The 19,587-nt window shown below is 41.3% G+C and overlaps 1 protein-coding gene across 4 annotated transcripts in view; it reads right to left on the bottom strand.

Annotated features, from left to right (window-relative positions):
* The window catches only part of TSHZ3 (teashirt zinc finger homeobox 3), a 289,699-nt gene that overhangs the window by 21,710 nt on the left and 248,402 nt on the right, over positions 1-19,587 (bottom strand). For 3 of the 4 annotated variants that reach the window (XM_033941409.1, XM_033941406.1, XM_033941408.1), the window contains one exon: positions 19,122-19,298. The exons of the other annotated variant lie outside the window; for it this stretch is intronic. In XM_033941409.1, the coding sequence (XP_033797300.1) occupies positions 19,122-19,272 (151 nt within the window). In that variant the 5' untranslated portion in view covers positions 19,273-19,298. The remainder of the gene's footprint in view (positions 1-19,121; positions 19,299-19,587) is intronic. 4 annotated transcript variants of the gene reach the window in all.

Genomic DNA, 19,587 nt, shown 5'->3' with positions numbered 1-19,587 from the left:
TTGTGCATGAGTAACCTTGAGACATGTCACAACATGCATAGACTTGTTTCAACACGCTTGCTACTTTCTTTCATACTCAAGTAGATAAATTATTGAACACCCCTTGTAATTACTAAAAACAAACCATAGAAAGGAAGGAGCACCAATATCAAAAGAAAAATTTCAGAGATAACACGAATACAATCATTCAATCTTTTAAAGAAATCACTAAAAATAAATAGAATTAATATCTCAATCTGTATCTCCAGGGGTCCCATCCCTGCCCTCAACCAGGTTTATTCAGTTGGGAGAAAAAAAAGTGTGTTTTTAATGAGTCTAGAAATGGGGAAAATTATGGCCATTCCTAAGAAAGCAGCAAGCAAATGGATGGAGTAGCCTAGTGGTTGGTAAAGTGGACAATGAACAACGGGACCCAGGTTCAATTCCCTCTTTCATTCAGTATAAATATGTGAACCCTCCTGAAACATAGAAATATCTCCTGGACTTAAATATATACAGAGGAGAGTATAGCATAGCCTCAGCACCCTGCGGTTGTGGGTTTAAACCCATGTTGCTCCTTGTGACCCTGGACAAGTCACCTAATCCTCCACTGCCCCAAGTACATTAGATAGATTGCGAGACCACCGGAACAGATAGGGAAAATGCTTGAAATACCTCTATGTAAACCGCTTTGAGTGTGGTTTTGAAAGTACAAAAAGGCCGTGTACAAGCCCCAGTTCCTTTCCCCCTAAGTGACCTGCAAGCCCTAGGGCTATTGTAGTGGTGGACTTTTAGGTACAATAAGTTTTCTCTGTCCCTGGAGGACTCACCATCCAATATGAAGAAGTTTAGGTGACATTTATACCTAGGTCCCTTAAGGTGAGGTCCACTTCACTGACCACTAGGCTGCCTCTGCAATGCTGGGATACATGTGTGGCCAGGTTAATAGGAATGCTTTCAGAAACCATCAGAGCATTCAGCGCACAGTAAAGCACGCTTAAACTCACTTCTAGCGCCAGTGTTAGCTTTGAGCACTAGTCCCTTAGTGCTAGTCTACAATTTAGGCATACAGTTCCATCTGGCATATACACGCAAAGGACTGTACATCTGCGTGGAGTATTACTGGGTCTCCCATTTACATACTTAACCTGCAGAACATTTTAAGTTACAAGCTGAAGCCAAATTAAAGCATATGCATTCATGCCTACTATTGATATGGGCATGCCAAATTGTAGGCACACAGATGCCTATTTATGCTTGCATTCTATAACGAAATCTTGGTGTTCAGCTACTGTTAAAAAAATTTCCACTCGGCGCATTGACATCTACTGTAGGCTCCTACTTTTGATGGCCACTTTACTGATTTGCTCCCAGGATGTGTTACACAGCTTTGCAAAGAAAATTTATAGAATGCTGTCTGCACGTAAGATATGGTTTTGTGGTCAGAGGACAGCACAATGGAATTTCTGGTCTCAATGCTAAGCAATATGTGTGACAAAAAAAGTCCCAAAATGCACTGGGATGAAAGTGAATGCCCCGAGTGGCCTGTCAAAGCCCAGACGTGAATCCAACCCAAATTCTGTGGCAAGACTTGAATAATGCAGTCAACAAACAATCCCTAATCAACATGAAAGAGCTTGCGTTAAGTCTGCCTTAGGCATGGGCAAACACTGTGCCATCCTGCTGAGCAAAATTTGTGGACGGTTACTTTAAAAACCTCATGACTGTTATTTCTGCAAAAGGGACTTCATCTAGAATTGAGTGAAGAATTTCAAGACTTATACCATCAAGATTTTTTGTTTCTTATTCATAATTGCATTTTTAATATTTCAATAATTATTCTTTCAAGTTGAAAATGTAGAATGTAGATGTGGGGAGAGGGAAAGACAGAAAGACATATGACAGCTCTATACACCTACACGTTCAAATATGTTGCATAGTTTTATGAAAATCGTGAATTTTTATTCAAGCCGTGGAAAGCAATATAGGCTCTGTGCTACTGCCGGTGATAATTTCCTCCTCCTTCATTTCAAATGCTTCTGAAAGCTAAGGGCTCCTTTTGCTAAGGTGTGCTAGTGGTTTTAGCGATCGCTACACTGCTGCACGCGCTACACGCTAACGCCTCCATCGAGCTTACGTTAGTATTTTTCGTGTAGTGTGGGGTTAGCGCACGCTAATCTTTAGCACGTGCTAAAAACGCTAGCGCACCTTAGTACAAGGAGCCCCAAGACAACTTCTGTAAGGATGCAGCTACCACCAGCAAAATGAAGCATGTGATGCCGCCATTCAAAGCCAGGTCACGGCAATTTAACCATAGAAAAAATGCTCCTGCCCAATTAAACCATGCTGACCAGACAAAACCCAGATATTCAGCAGCCCTTACAGAATTTTTTTTACTTAAATCACAGCAGCATTTTTCAGTTAGGACTGAGGAGGTTCAGGGGCAGAATCAGGGAGGAACCAGCAGTTAATCTACGTCAATAACTTGATAGATCCTCAGCTGGTTCCTCATCAACTTTTCATGCGTATACTGCATGAGCTGCGATCGTCACTGGATCCTTTTCTTCAATTTCTTATACAGTGAAACCTTGGTTTACGAGCATAGTTCGTTCTAGAAGTATGCTCGTATACCAAAATACTCGTATATCAAAGCAAGTTTGCCCATAGGAAATAATGGAAACTCGCTTGATACGTTCCCACCCCCCCAAACCCCTCCCCTCACAAAGGCCCCCCCTGCGCAAACCGGCACCCCCCTCCGCGCAAACCGGCACCCCCCACCCGAACAATTTGAAACTTACCCCCCGTCTGGCACCGGCACGCAGCCCACAGGACGTGCCGATGCCTCTTGAAAAACTTCCTACCTCTGCCGGGCCTTGAGCATGCATCTCCGCATGCTCAAGGCCTTCTAATTCTCCCTCTCGCCGAGATTGGCTGGCCCGGAACATCCTCTCCGACATCACAATTGACGTCGGGAAGAAGACTTTTGGGCGCGATTAGCGGCAGGGAGGTAAGCAGAGGAGCAGCGGCGGTGGACCGAGGGGGAAGTTTAAATCGGGCCTGGAGATAGGCTTTTTTTTCCGCGGTAGGGGGGGAAGGAGGTAGGCAGGCACGCAGGCTGGCTTTTGCGTGGCAGAGAGGTAGGTAGGCAGGCAGGCTGGCATTGGGGGAGGCAGGCAAGCAGGTTGGCTCTGGGGGAGGTAGGCAGGCAGACTGGCTGACTTTGGGGGAGGGAGGCAGGCAGGCTCTGGGGGAGGTAGGCAGGCAGGCAGGCAGGCTTTGGGGGGGTAGGCAGGCTGGCTCTGGGGGAGGTAGGCAGGCAGGCTGGCTCTGGGGGAGGTAGGCAGGCTGGCTCTGGGGGAGGTAGGCAGGTGGGCTGGCTTTGGGGGAGGCAGGCAGGCGGGCTTTGGGGGAGGTAGACCGGCAGGCTTTTTGGGAAGGGGTGGAACAAAGGCTGGAAGGCAGTGAGGGACATAGGAAGGAGGAGGGATGAAGGAAGGAGAGAAAGAGGCAGAGAAGGGGGGGGGGGGGTTGTAAATAGAAGAAAGACTAGAGAAATAAAGGTCTGGACCAAAGGGGAAAGACAGGAGGCAGAAGCAGGACTTTGGGAGGTGCAGACAGAGGGGGAGAGCCTCTAAGGAAGAGCAGAGAGAGGCAAGATCATAACAGAGGAGGTAGAGAGAGGGAGACCTGGAACAAAGGTACAAAGGAGAACTGATACTGGATCTGGGGGCACTAAGGACATAGGAAGGAGGCACTGGGGACACTAAGGATATAGGAAGGAAGCAATGGGGGCACTAAGGACATAGAAAGGGGTACTAAGAACATAGGAAGGAAGGAGGGAGGGAAAAGAAAGGGACAACTATTGGGCCTGAGTGCAGAAAGAAATGAAAGAAAGGATGCACAGTCAGAAGGAAACGCAACCAGAGACTCATGAAATCACCAGACAGCAAAGGTAGGAAAAATGATTTTATTTTCAATTTAGTGATCAAAATGTGTCAGTTTTGAGAATATATATCTGCTGTCTATATTTTGCACTATATTTGTCTATTTTTCTAAAGTTACTGAGGTGACATCTTTGAAAACCCCCCCAATATAAATGATAATTAACATTTTCTCTGCATATAGGGTGCTTTTTATTTTTTAAATTTTATGGTTATGAAATAATAAGATATTGTGTGTACATGAAAAATGAATGGAAGAAATTGTGGCGGGGCTAAGGCAGGATTGGGGGCGGGACTGAATATTAATAGATGTCCCGTTTTGATGAAAAAAATAAATGGTCACGTCATGTAGCAGCATAATTGTTTGGGAACTTCAGGGCACATGCTGCCCTTTACTGGAAACAAGAAAGGTTTATTTTATAACGAACTGGGAGCTCTCTCCTTAGAGATTTTTTCAAAGACAGTCCCACAGCATTCCTGAATCTTCCAGGCAATACTGGAGAACCCCCAACACTTGAAAACTGCCCGATTCACAAGATTGGGGCAGCAGAGGCGGCAATGGAGCAGAAGAGTCGGTAGAGAAGCATGCGACTGGTCCCCAGCAGTCGCTTTAGGAATTGATCGGCCAGCCCAGTCAGATTGAGAATTTTGTGTAGTGAATCGCTGCCTTCCCTCCTTTTGAATGTCCCTCCCCTCATTTGCATGCGTGGATTGGAGGATGGTCGGCAGAGAGGTAAGTGAATTGGGCCAGAGGAGAATTTGGTCGCTAAGGGGTCGCAAACCAATCAGTTTGCTTTGTGAATCTAGCCCTAAGCGGCTTGCCCAGGGTCAGAAGCAGCAGCATTGGAATTTGATCCCACAACCTCAGGGTGCTGAAGCAACAGTTCTAAAAACAAGAAACTGCAGATGGAAATGTACAAGGACAGGAATCTTTATTAAAAAAAACATATAAATTTGTAATCCTTTAAAAATGACTCTCATATACATGGAATAAGGACCCTACACGGTCCATGTTTCGGAGGAACACTCCTTCCTCAGGGGTCCTATTGAGGAATGAAAAATCGTGTAAGAAAAGTGATGATGTGGAACATAGTGCTACCACTAGTGAATGTGATATGTGGAGTTGAATGGGTCAGCAATGGTGTACAGTAAGAGATTAGAGAAACTGGCCTCTTCTCCCTTGAAAAGAGGAGACTGAGAGGGGACATGATTGAAACATTCAAGATAATGAAGGGAATAGACTTAGTAGATAAAGACAGGTTGTTCACCCTCTCCAAAGGTAAAGAGAATGAGAGGGCACTCTCTAAAGTTAAAAGGGGATAGATTCCATACAAACGTAAAGAAATTCTTCACCCAGAGAGTGGTAAAAAACTGGAACGATCTTCCGGAGGCTGTTATAGGGGAAATCACCCTTCAGGGATTCAAGAAAAGGTTGGATAAGTTCCTGCTGAACCAGAACATACGCAGGTAGGGCTAGTCTCAGTTAGGGCACTGGTCTTTGACCTAAAGGCTACCGTGTGAGCGGACTGCTGGGCACGATGGACCACTGGTCTGACCCAGCAGCGACAATTCTTATGTTCTTATGTAAGCATGAAGACTGTGACAGAATTGTGTAAAAAGATTGGACCTGAGCCAGCAAAAAAATAAAACGAAATGAAATAGATAATACTGAGGGGTGGTGGATGATAGTTGAAGTGATTAGATTATTAAAGAGTAGAGGTGAGGCCAGACAAGTGTGGTGCGTAAAGTGCAATTATGCCAAGATGGAAATATTTGCTAAAGATAACTGTGAATATGAGCATCAGGAAAGTGACGTAACAAGATTTGTTAAAGGATACACCAAGAAGACAAGTGAAGTGATAGAAATGTAAAATACTACTGAGATGTCCTATGTAGTACATGTAGAGAGTGATACGGAAAATAACGTAGCAATATGGTCATCAAAATTCTTGATGTGAAGGAAAATGGAGATAAATAAAAAAAAACTTATGTGGAGATGAACTTGAGTTATGAAAAAAACCAGGAATGGCATACGGGAAATAAATCAAATGGAAATAAAGCTTGTATGGCCAGTGCAAGGTCCTAAGATATATTTCAATAATGGAATCCAATGATGGGATAAGGGGGAAAGGAAAACCTCTTATAGTATACAAACAGTTGCTCTGAGTAGTGTTAATCCATATCGATGGGTGACAAGCAGAGTGTTGAAATGAAAAAATGAGCTGGCAGAAATGAGCCTACATCGTCTGGGAGTGGGGTCCCAAATGTACATCTAACCTATTATTACAAAACAAGTGTGAAACACTATTGAACAGCCCAGAAAGTGCAAAGTACTGGCGGGTATCAACCCATGAATAAAAAATAAAAATACTTCAGATCTGATGTGGAAAACTCTCCTTCTAAGCTGTCACACTAAGTGAGTCCGATTGCCGAACGTGAAAAAAAAGACGCCGCGGGAAACTAGAGAGTTATAATGGGAATAATATTGGAGGCACGTACCGGGAGTAGGAGTGGTTTGAAAGACACGAAAGGGGGGGGGAGGGAGAAAGGGGGGGGAACAGAAAACCAAGAAAAAAATGATTGTGATTTTGAAGAAGGTGGGTGAGTGTTTGGGGAAAAAAAGAATATGACTGATAATGGGTGCGATGCTGATGGGAAGAATGACTATGGTATATGGTGTGTGCAAAAGATAAAAATCAACAAAATCAGAAAAAAGATGACAAAGATGCAGACTAAAACAAAATAAAATAAACTGAGCGTGTATGGTGATCGTGTAAGTGATGTGAAGTTCTATCACTAGGCCACTCCTCATCTCCTATAGGCCTAGGTGCCTAACAGCCAATTCATTTTCAAAAAATCATTTTTTAAATTGTTTTTTTTAAATGGCGATTTCAATTATCAGCGTTGATTAAGAAAATTAAGTCAGGTGCCTAGATCAGCTAGGCACACTAATCTAGATGCTTGACTTCAGGCGCTATTTCTCGAATCTGGGCCTAATGAACGTAAAATGAGCATGCTTTATGTTATTGTCTAGTAATCCAAACTTCGGATTATGGCAAAATTTGCACGCCACAGCTATGTACAGTCATGCGCTTAAACGCTCTATTTATTTCCATTTTCTATAGTAAAACAAAGCAGGCACAGTTCAAATACTACATTAATCAGAATTAAAACACCTATTCAGAAAAGCAAGAAACAGTGCTTATGTTTCAATGAATGCATGTTCAGGAAAAGAAAAGTATTCTGACTGCTCATGAGACTTTTAAAATTGTAATTTACTCTAAAATGGGTCAAATGGGAACCTGCCAACTCTTAATTTAGATGTTTTTTAATATGAAAAAAATTAAGAGTTTAATTAAGAAAGTTAAAGTGAACAGGTGTGCAGAGGGAAGTAGGACTGTAAAGATGTGCACTTAAAGTGTGGAAGAGTAGGCTTTGCATAAACATAAAGATTCCCCTCCCCCCCAATTCAAGCATCTGCAGCTGAAGGAGTGGCATTCTGGGAACGATGGAGTTGCCAAACTGATCAGTGTGGCATCCGGCAAAGTGACACTTTTAAATCACACTAAAGCACAAGCTCCTATCTCCCGTCATTTTGTCTCTGATATAAGGTCACAGACAGACAGACATTTTGTTCAAGAACACCCAAAAAGAACTGAAGGGTAAGGCTTGGAAGACACTTTCGAGATCTGAAATTTGCCATAACTGGGTTTTTTACAAAATTATTTAGTCTGCATATTTGAATCTACTCTAAACCAATGTAGGCAATATTATAGACTGAAAGACTAAGGTATAAAATGTAATAGAAAAGAGATAATTTACATAAACTGTAATTTATACTTAAATCTGCATGGCAAGACAGCTTGTTTGAAAAATGGTTATGCTCAACTGCTTTTGTATAACAAAAAACTTTAGAGTCGACCCTGTGTATTGGTGATCAGATTTTCCACTCCAGGTGTCAGCTGGGTATGGGAATACTTGAGAAGCAGTGGGGATGCCCCCTGGGAGGAAAAAAGATTTGGTCATTACTCAAGGGTGATCCTTAGAACCAAGGCCCATGATTGCAGGGTTCGGTAAAGAACCTCGGGGAACCTTCCCCAATATAGAGGCAAGTGAACATGTGAACATAAGTCTTATGATGACCTGTTGGAGGTATAAACAAACATGGGAAAACTGATAGGTCATAATAGCCAACACATTTTTATTGCCGTAGTCTCTGACCTGATTCTGCCAGTCTCCCATTCTGGAAAAAATAAATCCGAAAACCTTAGTAAAATCAAATCCTTGGCAAACTGTAATCAAGTTTGTTTCAAGTTTATTTATACAGTTTGATATACCGACCATCACTTGTATCTGGACGGTTTACAATCTTAAAAATTAGAAAAATCTAATAAAATTTAAGATTTAATTGAAATAAAATAAGAGGAGGGTAAAACTAAAGTAAATCAAAGTAAGACTTATTAGAAACAAAAGGTACTGGGAATGGGGAAGTTTTAATTACAATATGTAAATAACAATAAAAAGGAAGGATAGAGGGATAGGGAAAAACGAGAGGAAGACAGGGATGGATGGCAATGCTATTTGTTCTTGCCAAGGTGATGGGGGAGGGAGAAATTCTTGGTGCAATTTATCAATCTGGATGTGTGCTAACAACATGATTCTTGGTCTGGAATCTAGATATTGTCATTGACAGCTACAGTACATTAGGGGCCCTGAATGCAGTTGCAATGGGATGTGTTGTTTCTCTACCTCTGCCTTTAATGCACGTGTTGTGGCATATATAATAAACTTTAATGGGAACATACAAAATAGAGCTCTGCCGGACGGCCTTGCTGTAGAGGAGAACAAAATATAATCACAACAAAATCAACGTGGCAATATATGCAAATGAGGGTTTAGCATGTGCTTGGTAAATAATGTGGAATGTTTACCCTTCCTGTTATTTATCCAATGATTACTAATTGAATGTTACTTAATACCACAGAACTGTTTCAATCTTTTCCACACAGGATACTGAGATAGCTCACCTAAGTGTAGAGGGCCTTGTAAAGAGATAACATTGTACAACTGTGCTCATATGCCCTTGAGGGTGAATACATTTGACCATATTTCTCTTTGTCAAAACAAATCAAAGCTAACGTACATTTGTTCACAGATTTTTCACCCATACAGAAATTCATACCACAGTCAAAACAATACCACGTCATACAGCCTCTGCTCCACACAAATGTACACAAAGATTTCATACTGGTAAAGAAATGGAAGTACTCTAAGGGAGGGGTCTCCAAAGTCCCTCATTGAGGGCCGAATCCAGTCGGGTTTTCTTGATTTCCCCAATGAATATGCATTGAAAGCAGTGCATGCACATAGATCTCATGCATATTCTTTGGGGAAATCCTGAAAACATGACTGGATTCGGCCCTCAAGGAGGGACTTTGGGGGGATCCCTGTTCTAAGGTATTGACCGGATGTGCAGAATCACCGATACCATTGCTGTGTTTTATTTGGTCAGAAAGTATAATGGTTTAGTGGTGAATTCAACAAAAGGAGGGTAGGTGAGTTAGCGCGCACTAACTGCTAAAGATGCCAATAGGGATATAATGGGCACCTTTGGCGGGTTAGCGCATGCTAATGCAATTGCATGCTGTAACGCACTTAGCGCCCTTTGTTGAATCCTCCTTAAATTTTATTTGACATACCACAAATCTGTTAAATAATTTAAGCAGTTTACAATACTAAAGAAAATGTAATTACGTAGGATAACAATAGCAGCTACATGGGGAGGAGGAGGAGCCTAGAGGTTAGCACAGTTTGCAGAGAACCTGGAGAACTGGGTTCAATTCCTACTGCAGCAGCTTGTGACTCTGGGCAAGTCAATAAACCCTCCAATAACCCAGGCTAAAAAAAAAACTATGAGCCCAGTGGAGACAGTGTAAATATATATATATATATATATATATATATATACACATACAGATTACATTTGTTGTATCAAAGAAAGGCAGTATATCAAATCCATTTACTAAGTTTTTTTTTTTTGTTTTTTTTCCAGTTCAATATTTTTTATAGATTTTTTTGAAAAAATATAAGAAACAGTTCAAGTACATGGTATCAAAATATAAAACAAAACATTTAGTATAACTAATATTCAGTTACATTGTGCAATGTAGAATTGAATCGTTTTAAAAGATCTAAAGTACTAGGACTGTTCATGAAAAATTAGTAAAAGAAAAGATAAGAGGAAAGAGAAATTGAAGGAAGAGAGAAAAAAAAAAATAAAAATAAAGGTGAAGGTAACGAAAAAGAAGAGGAAGAGGAAGAAGAAGAAGAGAGGAGTGTCTATGAAATAGATTGAACATATGAGTCCAGGAATTTCCAGGGTGATTTACATTGTATCAAATTTTTGGAAAGTCGAATTATATTTTTCTTTTCATAAGCATATGATTCAAATTTATGATACATGCTCAAAGAATTCCACCAGAAGGTATAGTTTAGTAATGAAGAGGACTTCCAATTTTTCAAGATGTGCATAAGGGCAGTCACAAACATTGCATCAATGAGTTTAGGAGGACAGTTAGACTGTGTAAAACAAGGGTGTTGAGATCGGAGAATTATAGTGTCAAAGGAAATTTCTTCTGAACAATTGGTAATAGACTTTATGGTGTCCCAAATGCACGTCCAAAAGGAACGAACTTGAGCACAGTGGAAAAGCATGTGATCAAGAGTCCCAGCTTCTTTCATACAGTTCCAACATATAGAGTCTTGTTTTAGGTTAGCTTTCCACATCCGAAAAGGTGTCCATACCGCATTCCACATAATGAAGAACATTGATTGTGAGACTCTGGATGATAAAAGAGGTTGGTTTGTCGAGGACCAAAAGAGTTCCCAGTCAACATCAGAAAGTGAGGTTGTCAGCATAGATTCCCAATGTTTCATGGAATGAGAGGAAAATGTAAAAGAGTGATCTCTTAGAATACTATAAAAGAGAGATATCGCTTTACCTTTTGATATAGCCAATGTGGACCAGTGATACAAAGTGTGAGTGGATGTCATATAATCAAAGCGTATAGACATAGAAGATAACATCTCAGTAAGAGAAAGCCACTGTGAGTAAGCAGTTTACTAAGTTTACCATTTACTAAGTTATACATGACAAACCAGGTTGAAATCAGACATTCAGGCCCAGATTCTCTAACCAGCGCTGCTGTCAGCGGGCACCTTAAAAGCGTTTGCTGATCATGTGTCAATCACGTGATGGCACTGCTTAGAGAATCGCGCCTCCGGCATAAGGTAAATGCCGGAAATGTAGGCCAGGTTTTTCCAGGCCTGTATTTCCGGCACATACCTTTGAATCATACCTCCATAGGTGCCTAATGCCACTTCCCGCATTAGCCATGCCTACAGTGGTGTTAGGTGCTGCAAAGCGCCTATGGAGGCGCGATTCTGGTGCCAATTTTTTAGGTGCCAATAGGCACCTTGTAAATCAGTTTATAACGTTGTTTAAACGGCGTTTTTACTGAGCTTGGGTGCCTACTGGTGCCAAAAAAAACCCAGAATTGTTTAGAGAATCCGAGCCTCAGTTACTTCCTCATAAATAGTATTTGTGAGGACCAGAGCACCATCCCCTGGCTAGTCACAAAAGCAGGAGGCTCTCTTCAATGGAGGACACCTCTCAGGTGCAGTCACTGGGTCCTTCTAGTGAAGGGATCTCAAACTTGCGGCCCGGGGGGCCACATGTGGCCCACCAGGTACTATTTTGAGGCCCTCGGTATGTTACCATTGTCCTGGAATGTTGACCGCCTCACTGCTGTAACCTCACGCAAGCGCTTTCCTGCGTCTGTACGTGATTGTGAGGTGGAGTGGAGAGGACAATTGCGTACTGATGCAGGAAAGCGCTTGCGTGAGGTTACAGTAGTGAGGCGGTCAACGTTCCAAGAATGTAAGCTAAACATTGGCGGCAGTGCAGCTTGTGCGTCTGTACGTAATCTGCTGGAGGCGGTTGTGGATGCGGCGGGGGCCCTCTAAGCTGAGCAGGTGTCCTCCAGCTGCATTGCTACCACTAGGGGGTGGAATATTTTCAGTCGCTAAGGACAGGTATGTTCCCTGGAGTCCTGCAGAACTTGCCTGTCCCTCACAATTGAAAAATGTGACAGTAAAACAGCACCCTCTATTGGTGAGACTGTGGGTGGAGGACTCCTGCTCAGCTTAGAGGGAACAGTGGCACGCGACCACCGGACACTTAAGGCACAAGTTTGCCATAAACAATCATTCTTTATAATACCGAGGGCCTCAAAATAGTACCTGGTCTCTTGCAGTTGATACTTTGATAGTTTTTCACCCTCTGCATGTAGCACTGCTTTCAGCTGTGTATATTTGAAATTATCAGAAGCAATTAAGGAAAGATTTATAAACTATAATGAGTTTTACCTCATCCAGAGTTGTCATTTCTTTAGTAAGGCATTAACTATTTTTTTCTGCGGACCTCTAAGAACCTACAAATCCAAAAGGTGGCCCTGCAAAGGGTTTGAGTTTGAGACCGCTGTTCTAGTGCAATAAATCTGCCTTATTTTTTTTTTTTTTTTTTATTTATTTATAAATTTCAAATTTACAATTCAAGATAAATCTTGTACAGAAAGTGATTACATCAAATGAACAAAGAAATAAACCTCATAAATTTACATAGAAAATGAAAATTTTTGTATAATCTCTCAAGTCCACAATTATGATCCATGATGTATATTAAACAGAACTAAAAGGAACTTATTTCATTAAAGATAAGCTGTACATGGTAAACTGATATTCAGGCGTCTAATTTATTGAAGCCCTCATTCTTACCCCTTCTCCAGGCGGGACAAGGAGAGAAAGGCCGTTAGCTGGTTTGGCTCAAAGAAAACATATTTCTGAGAATTATAATGAACTATACACTTACAGGGATGACGAAGATAAAAAGTTCCCCCTAGAGCCAAAACACCAGGTTTTAATATTAGAAACTCCTTCCTACGTCTTTGTGTATCTCTTGCCAAGTCTGGGAACATCTGTATTTTTAGATCAAGAAACTTTTTCTCTTTATTTTTAAAATCTGCCTTATTTTAAGCAACAGATTTTCAGAAGAAAAGGTTTTCACAGTCATTTTTAACATTGCTATTACGCAGGTATTCAAGGTTTGAGGCCGACATGCAGGCTAAGCTTCAAAACATTTTTGGGTTGATCAATTATTTTGCTTTTATTTGTTGTTGTTTTTTTGTCTATCCTCCCGCAAAGAGCCCAGAACGGGTTACAGGAGTATAGGTCAGAGACAAGACAAACTGCAGCATTTATTTCTGTGAGCTTTAATCCTGCAATGGACTGTGTGGTGAAGCCCTTTTAGTCACGGCTGATGAAAGAGTATTGGATCTGCTGATTTGCATTAAATGCAGTGGAGTTTTTTTCTGACCCATGAAGCTTAACTGAGGCCTTTTTCTCCATTTCCTTTATTTTTATTTATATATATATATTTTCTAGTTGGTTATGGGATTACTGGCTTATAGAGGAGGACGCTCTGGAATTAGTACCTAGATATAGTTGAGTGTGTAGCTTATAGAGTTTGATTTCAATTACCGCAACATTGAGTGGATAAATTCTACATCAGGGAGTGCTAGGGAGGTAAAATTCCTAGATGCATAAATGACTGCTTCTTGGAGCAACTAGTCCAGGAACTGACAAGAGGAGGAGCTATTTTAGATTTGGGGTTTTGTATGGGAGATAACTGTGTTGGGTCCGCTGAGAAACAGCGATAATAACGTGATCAAATTTGAGCTAATATCTGGAGTGATACTGTTAAAGGAATCTACTTAAGCAGCATTTAATTTTTGAAAGGGCGACTACAATAAAATGAGGAAAATGTTTAAAAAGAAGTTAAAAGAATCAGTGGCAGAGGTTAGGACTGCAAATCAGGTGTGCATGTTATTTAAAAAATGACATCTTGGAAGCCCAGACCAGATGTATTCCACATATTAACAAAGGTGGAACAAAGAGAAAACAAGAGCCGGCATGGCTAAAAGGTGAAATGAAAGAGGCTATTAGAGCCACAAACAAAACAAAACCATCCTTTAAAGAATTGAAAAAGGATCCAAATGAAGAAAATAGGAAGAGACATAAGCACTGGCAAGTTAGATGCAAAGCATTGAGAAAGAAAGCTAAAAAAAAGAATATGGAGAGAAATTTCCTAAAGAGGCAAAAACTCATAGTAACAATTTTTTTAGGTACATCAGAAGCAGAAAAACTGTGGGGGAATCCATGGGACTGTTGGATGATCTAAGAGCAAAAGGGTTGCTCAATGAGGATAAGGCCATAGCGTAGAAACTGAATGAATTATTTGCTTTGGTCTTTAACGATGAATATGTAAGAGATATACTGTATTTTTCGCTCCATAAGACGCCCACTAGATTTAGAAAAGGAAAACAAGAAAAAAAACATTCTGATCCAAATTCTCCCTGCCAGGCTCTGCACCCAACCCCACACTCCTTGCCAAGATCTGCACCCTGTCCCCATTCGCTGCCAGGGTCTGCACCCTGTCCCCCCTCTGATGGTCTTGTGGTAGGCAGGGCACAGGGCAGGCAGGCCTAGTGACAAGCAGGCAGGGACAGAGCAGGCAGGTGCAGCCCCCGATATCTTTTTTAATCCCGGTAGGGCCCCACCGGTACCTTTATGTACTCCCGGAGCTTCCCTTGCTGGACGGCTGTGGCAGCAAGAGGCAGAACGGCGATCAAGGCAGGCGCAAGTTTTTCACGTGAATGCAATCCATGCCGCTGCTTGAATGGCTGCCATCAGTTCTCGTGAGTCGCCACCCTATAAACATCACATAAAGGCATCTACAAATAAATGTGTCTTTAGCTGTTTCTTAAACCACATGCGATTTTCACACAATAGAAGAGAGAGTCCTTTTTTAGAAGAGTTTACTTTCTAGTCAAGAGGCAAACTAGACAAGAAGGTGCATCAAAACACAGTGCTCAGGTAGGGGAACTACAGAGGGAACATTCCGCCAAGCAAATGCCAAGGAAGGAGGAGGATGGAGAAAGGGGAAGTAAACGCTGACCAAAGTGCGCCTCCAAACCCCCATCTAAGGACTCACCTTCCCGATCTTCAGCAGCATCATTGGCTTTGCTCTGCTGCAGCCTAGATGGGAGAAGATGGGGGGGGGGGGGAGCCAGCTCCCGGGCACCCTTGGCCAGGGAGCCGATGTGGAGAAGTTTTTGAAGGGGTTACCAACAAGTCTACCCCCCAAACACCCCACTTGCTCACATTCTTCTTTTTGAGACTCTCCCTGGGTGCAGAGACATTACCAGTCGTGCCATGGGACCACCTCGTACTGAGCAACAGATGCTCCTCTGAGATCTTGACTCCCACGCTGTAGCGTCCAACTTGTTTTCGATTTGGGTGGCTTTCCGCCTCGCATGCCTGGCAGGTGCTTCCCAATTTGGTTGGAGGAGAGAGGCGGAGGGGAGGCGTTGCCGGACATGCAAAGGACCGTTCGAATGAGGTAGAGGGATTCATGGGCTCCTGTGGTCAGAGCCGCTGTGGCCAGTGCTCTCCCGTCGACTGGATTTTGGGGAGTAGTTGTGGTTTCACTGTATGACAGGTGCCGTTCCGGACTGTCTGTCTGGAATTCACAGCCGGGCGCTTGCTTGAATTGGCTGGGCAGAGCACCCGGCTGAAGGATGTTAGGGAGAACACTGGGGGGGGGGAGTACGAAAAGGTACCGGGGGAGTGTTTTGTGGTATTTGCTCCATAAGACGCATCCTTATTTCCACCAACTTTTTTTGGGGAAAAAAGTGTGTCTTTTGGAGCGAAAAATATGTTACCTGAACTGGAAATGGTTTTCAAGGGTGATGATGTGGAGGAACTGAAAGTGGAAGACGTACTAAGCCAAATTGACAAGTTAAAGAGTGATAAATCACCTGGACAGGATGGAATATATCCCAGGGTTCTGAAATCCTAAAACATGAAATCACTGATCTACTGTTAATGATCTGTAACCTGTCGCTAAAATCATCTGTAGTACCTGAAGATTGGAAGGTGGCTAATGTTATGCTGAAGTATCTAGGCAGCTGACCCGTACAATTCTTTCTTCACAATAACTGATCCCTAGAGCTGTTAATCACTAGCTTTTACCTCTGTTAAATTCAATCAATTTTTTTTTTTTTTTAGTTATTGAAAAATACAGGGAGCATTTCAAATACATAAAAACAAAATAAAGCTTTGTGTATAAAGAATCTGCAAATATATATTTAACTGTAGAGGACCATAGCAGTAAGAAAAGCTCCAAGTATTGGAACTGCTTGTGAAGACTATATGAGAAAAAGATGAGGGAGAACAGAAATAGAAATTAAAAGAGAAAGGAAAGAAAGAAGAAAAGAGAAGAAAAGGAATTCAATCAATTTGTACCATCTTTTAATCTTTGTAAACCGCATAGAACTTCACGGTCCTGCGGTATATAAATTGTTATTATTATTATTTAAAAAATAGGTTCCAGGGGAAACTAGACTGGTAAGCCTGACTTCAGTTTGGGCAAAATAGCAGAAACTATTATAAAAATTAAAATTCCGGAACACATAGACAAACATGGTTTAATGAGACAGTGTCAGCATCGGTTCAGCCAAGGGAGGTCTTGCATCCCCAATTTGCTTGACTTTTTTGAAGGTGTGAATAAACATGTGGATAAAGGTGAGCTAGCTGATGTAGTGTATTTAGATTTTCAGAAAGATTCTGACAAAGTTCCTCATGAGAGGCGCCTGAGATAATTAAAGAATCATGGATAGGAGGCAATGCTCAGCTATGGATTAGGAATTGGTTATCGGACAAAAAACAGAGGATAGGGTTAAATGGCCATTTTTCTCAATGGAGGAAAGTAAATAGTGGAGTGCCACAAGGATCTGTACTGAGACTGGTGCTATTTAACTTATTTATAAATGATTTGGAATTTGGGATGATGAGTGAGGTGATTAAATTTGAAGATGACACTAAACTGTTCAAAGTTGTTAAAATGCATGCAGACTGTGAACAATTGCTTGTAGACCTTAGGAAATTGGAAAACTGGACATCCAAATGGCAGTTGAAATTTAATGTGGAGAAATGCAAAGTGATGCACATTGGGAAGAATAACCCAAATCATAGTTACCAGATGCTAGGGTCCACTTTGGGGGTCAGCATCCATGAAAAAATCTTTTTATGTCATTGTAGACAATACGCTGCGAAACCTTCCACCCAATGTGCTGCGGTGGTCAAAAAAGGAAACAAGATTCTAGGAATTATTAGAAAAGGGATGGTAAACAACACTAAGAATGTTATAATGCCTCTGTATCGCTTCATGATGTAACCTCATCTTGAGTACTGTGTTCAATTCTGGTCACCTTATCTCAAAAAAGATATAGTGGAACTAGAAAAGGTTCAAAGAAGATCAACCAAGATGATAAGGGGGATGGAACTCCTCTTGTATGAGGAAAGACATAAGAGGTTAGGGATCTTCAGCTTGGAAAAGAGACAACTGAGGGGAGTGTTTTTACGCCATCAAAAAAATGACAGAGACTAGGGGACACTCGATGAAGTTAAAGAGAAATACTGAGCTGTCTTTATTGAATACTAGCTAAGTGTGCAATTTTGGGCACAAGCATTATGCCAGCCGAAGAAAGCGGTAAATACTCACACCCAACTATTATCAACTAGGCATGCAAGTTCAAGTATTTTCTGCACCCCTAAATCATAGGAATGTCTCTGATCCACCCATAATCACAACCCTTTGAAATTGCATACGAGATAAGTTAGGTGTATGGGTTACAGAATTGGGATGTAGGGCAGATCTGTGTGTAATTACTAAAAACTGCCATTTGGTGAACCTTAATACCAATAATCAATATCACCCAATTAGTCAATTAATTCATTTACCAATCTGTGATCCGTACCCAACATTGTGCTCCCAACTTTGAGTGATCTATCCAGAATTGGGCAATTACTATTCCTAATCCTAATTCCCTCTCGATTTACTCTTTCTTCCTCTCTATTTGAGGATGAGTCTTGGTAGACACTATGGCACCCCTTTTGTTGTTTATCCCCCACCCCCATCCTATTAGAGATTTGTAGTTCCACCCTTTACCCTCACTTTCATGTCAATGTCCACATTCTCACAATTCCTCTCCCCTTTCTCTTTATCTAGATTGTAAACCACCTAGAAGGCTAGTCCAAAGTGTAGGATAGCAAGTCCATAATAAAATTGAAACCTTAGTTACAAAAATTAACATTGTGGTTGGTTCAAAGCCTGTGTGGCAACTGTCAGGGGTGTGACTAGCATCTGTCCTGCAGTTACTGCGATCAAGATGATAAAGGGGATGGAACTCCTCTTATATGAGGAAAGACTAAAGAGATTGGGGCTCTTCAGCTTGAAAAAGAGATGGCTGAGGGGAGATATAATTGAAGTTTACAAAATCCTGAGTGGTATAGAACGGGTACAAGTGAACTGAATTTTTACTCCATCAAAAATGACAAACACTAGGGAATACTCAATGAAGTTACAGAGTAATAATTTTAAAATCAATAGGAGGCAATATTTTTTTCACTCAGAGAACAGTTAAACTCTGGAATGCATTGCTAGAGGATGTGGTAAGAACGGTTAACGTACCTGGCTTTAAGAAAGGTTTGGACATGTTCCGAGAAGAAAAGTCCATAGCTTGCTATTGAGACAGACACGGGGGAAACTACTATATGCCCAGGATCGGTAACATGGAATGTTGCTACTGTTTGGGTTTTTGCCAGGTACTTGTGACTTGGATTGGCCACCGTGAAGATGGGATACTGAGCTAGATGTACCACTGGTTTGACCCAGTAAGGCTATTCTTATGTTCTTATGATCAACAAGGAAGTGACAGAAGACAGTATCTCAATCAACTGGAACAGCAGTGGAACTTTAAATTGATGATTCTGTCTCCCCTTGAAAATATTTCAGACACTGAATACAATTTATTTTATGAATTTTCTCATTTTTACTTATTTTTGAAATTTTTTGGGGGTGGGGAGGCTGTCATGAAAAAGAGTGGTTGTAATGTCTATAATGGGCACATGCACGGATATTGTGTTGTAATTTATCAATTTGAATGAATCAATGGCAATCACTTAAAAGCATCATGAGTGTGATCAGCCATAGAGGAAGTAAGGGTGAAGAGCAGTACTGACCTCGATTTACAGAAAGTTCATTGAATATATTCTTCAATGAGGTTCTCTTTTTATGAAGGAACTCTGGGTGACCAATCCCCATTAGCGATGTGGGACAGTTGATAAATGATGTTGATGGATGTACTTTCCAAGTGTGATGTGGCTTCATCATTGGTTATTTCCAAAGACACCCACAACCTGTAATGAATTGAATCTAACAATTATGAGCAAGCATTTTCCCCAGGGTACTGAAAGAACTCAAACATGAAATTGCTGATGATCTTCTACTAGTGATCTTAACCAATCTAGGTGCCTAACTTTTTAATAAGTCTTAATCAGATTAAAAAAATCTTAATTGACAAATGCAATTAAATTGCAATTAATTAGATGATTGATGCCTACCACTTTGAGGTAGGAATCTATTCCAAGGTGCCTACCAGAAAGTAGGTGTGATTAGGGGCGGATTATGGGTTGATCTTGGGTGTGT

This window comes from Geotrypetes seraphini, chromosome 4, assembly GCF_902459505.1.
Source record: "Geotrypetes seraphini chromosome 4, aGeoSer1.1, whole genome shotgun sequence".
Taxonomy (NCBI): domain Eukaryota; kingdom Metazoa; phylum Chordata; class Amphibia; order Gymnophiona; family Dermophiidae; genus Geotrypetes; species Geotrypetes seraphini.
This window is presented reverse-complemented; position numbering and strand designations above follow the sequence as displayed.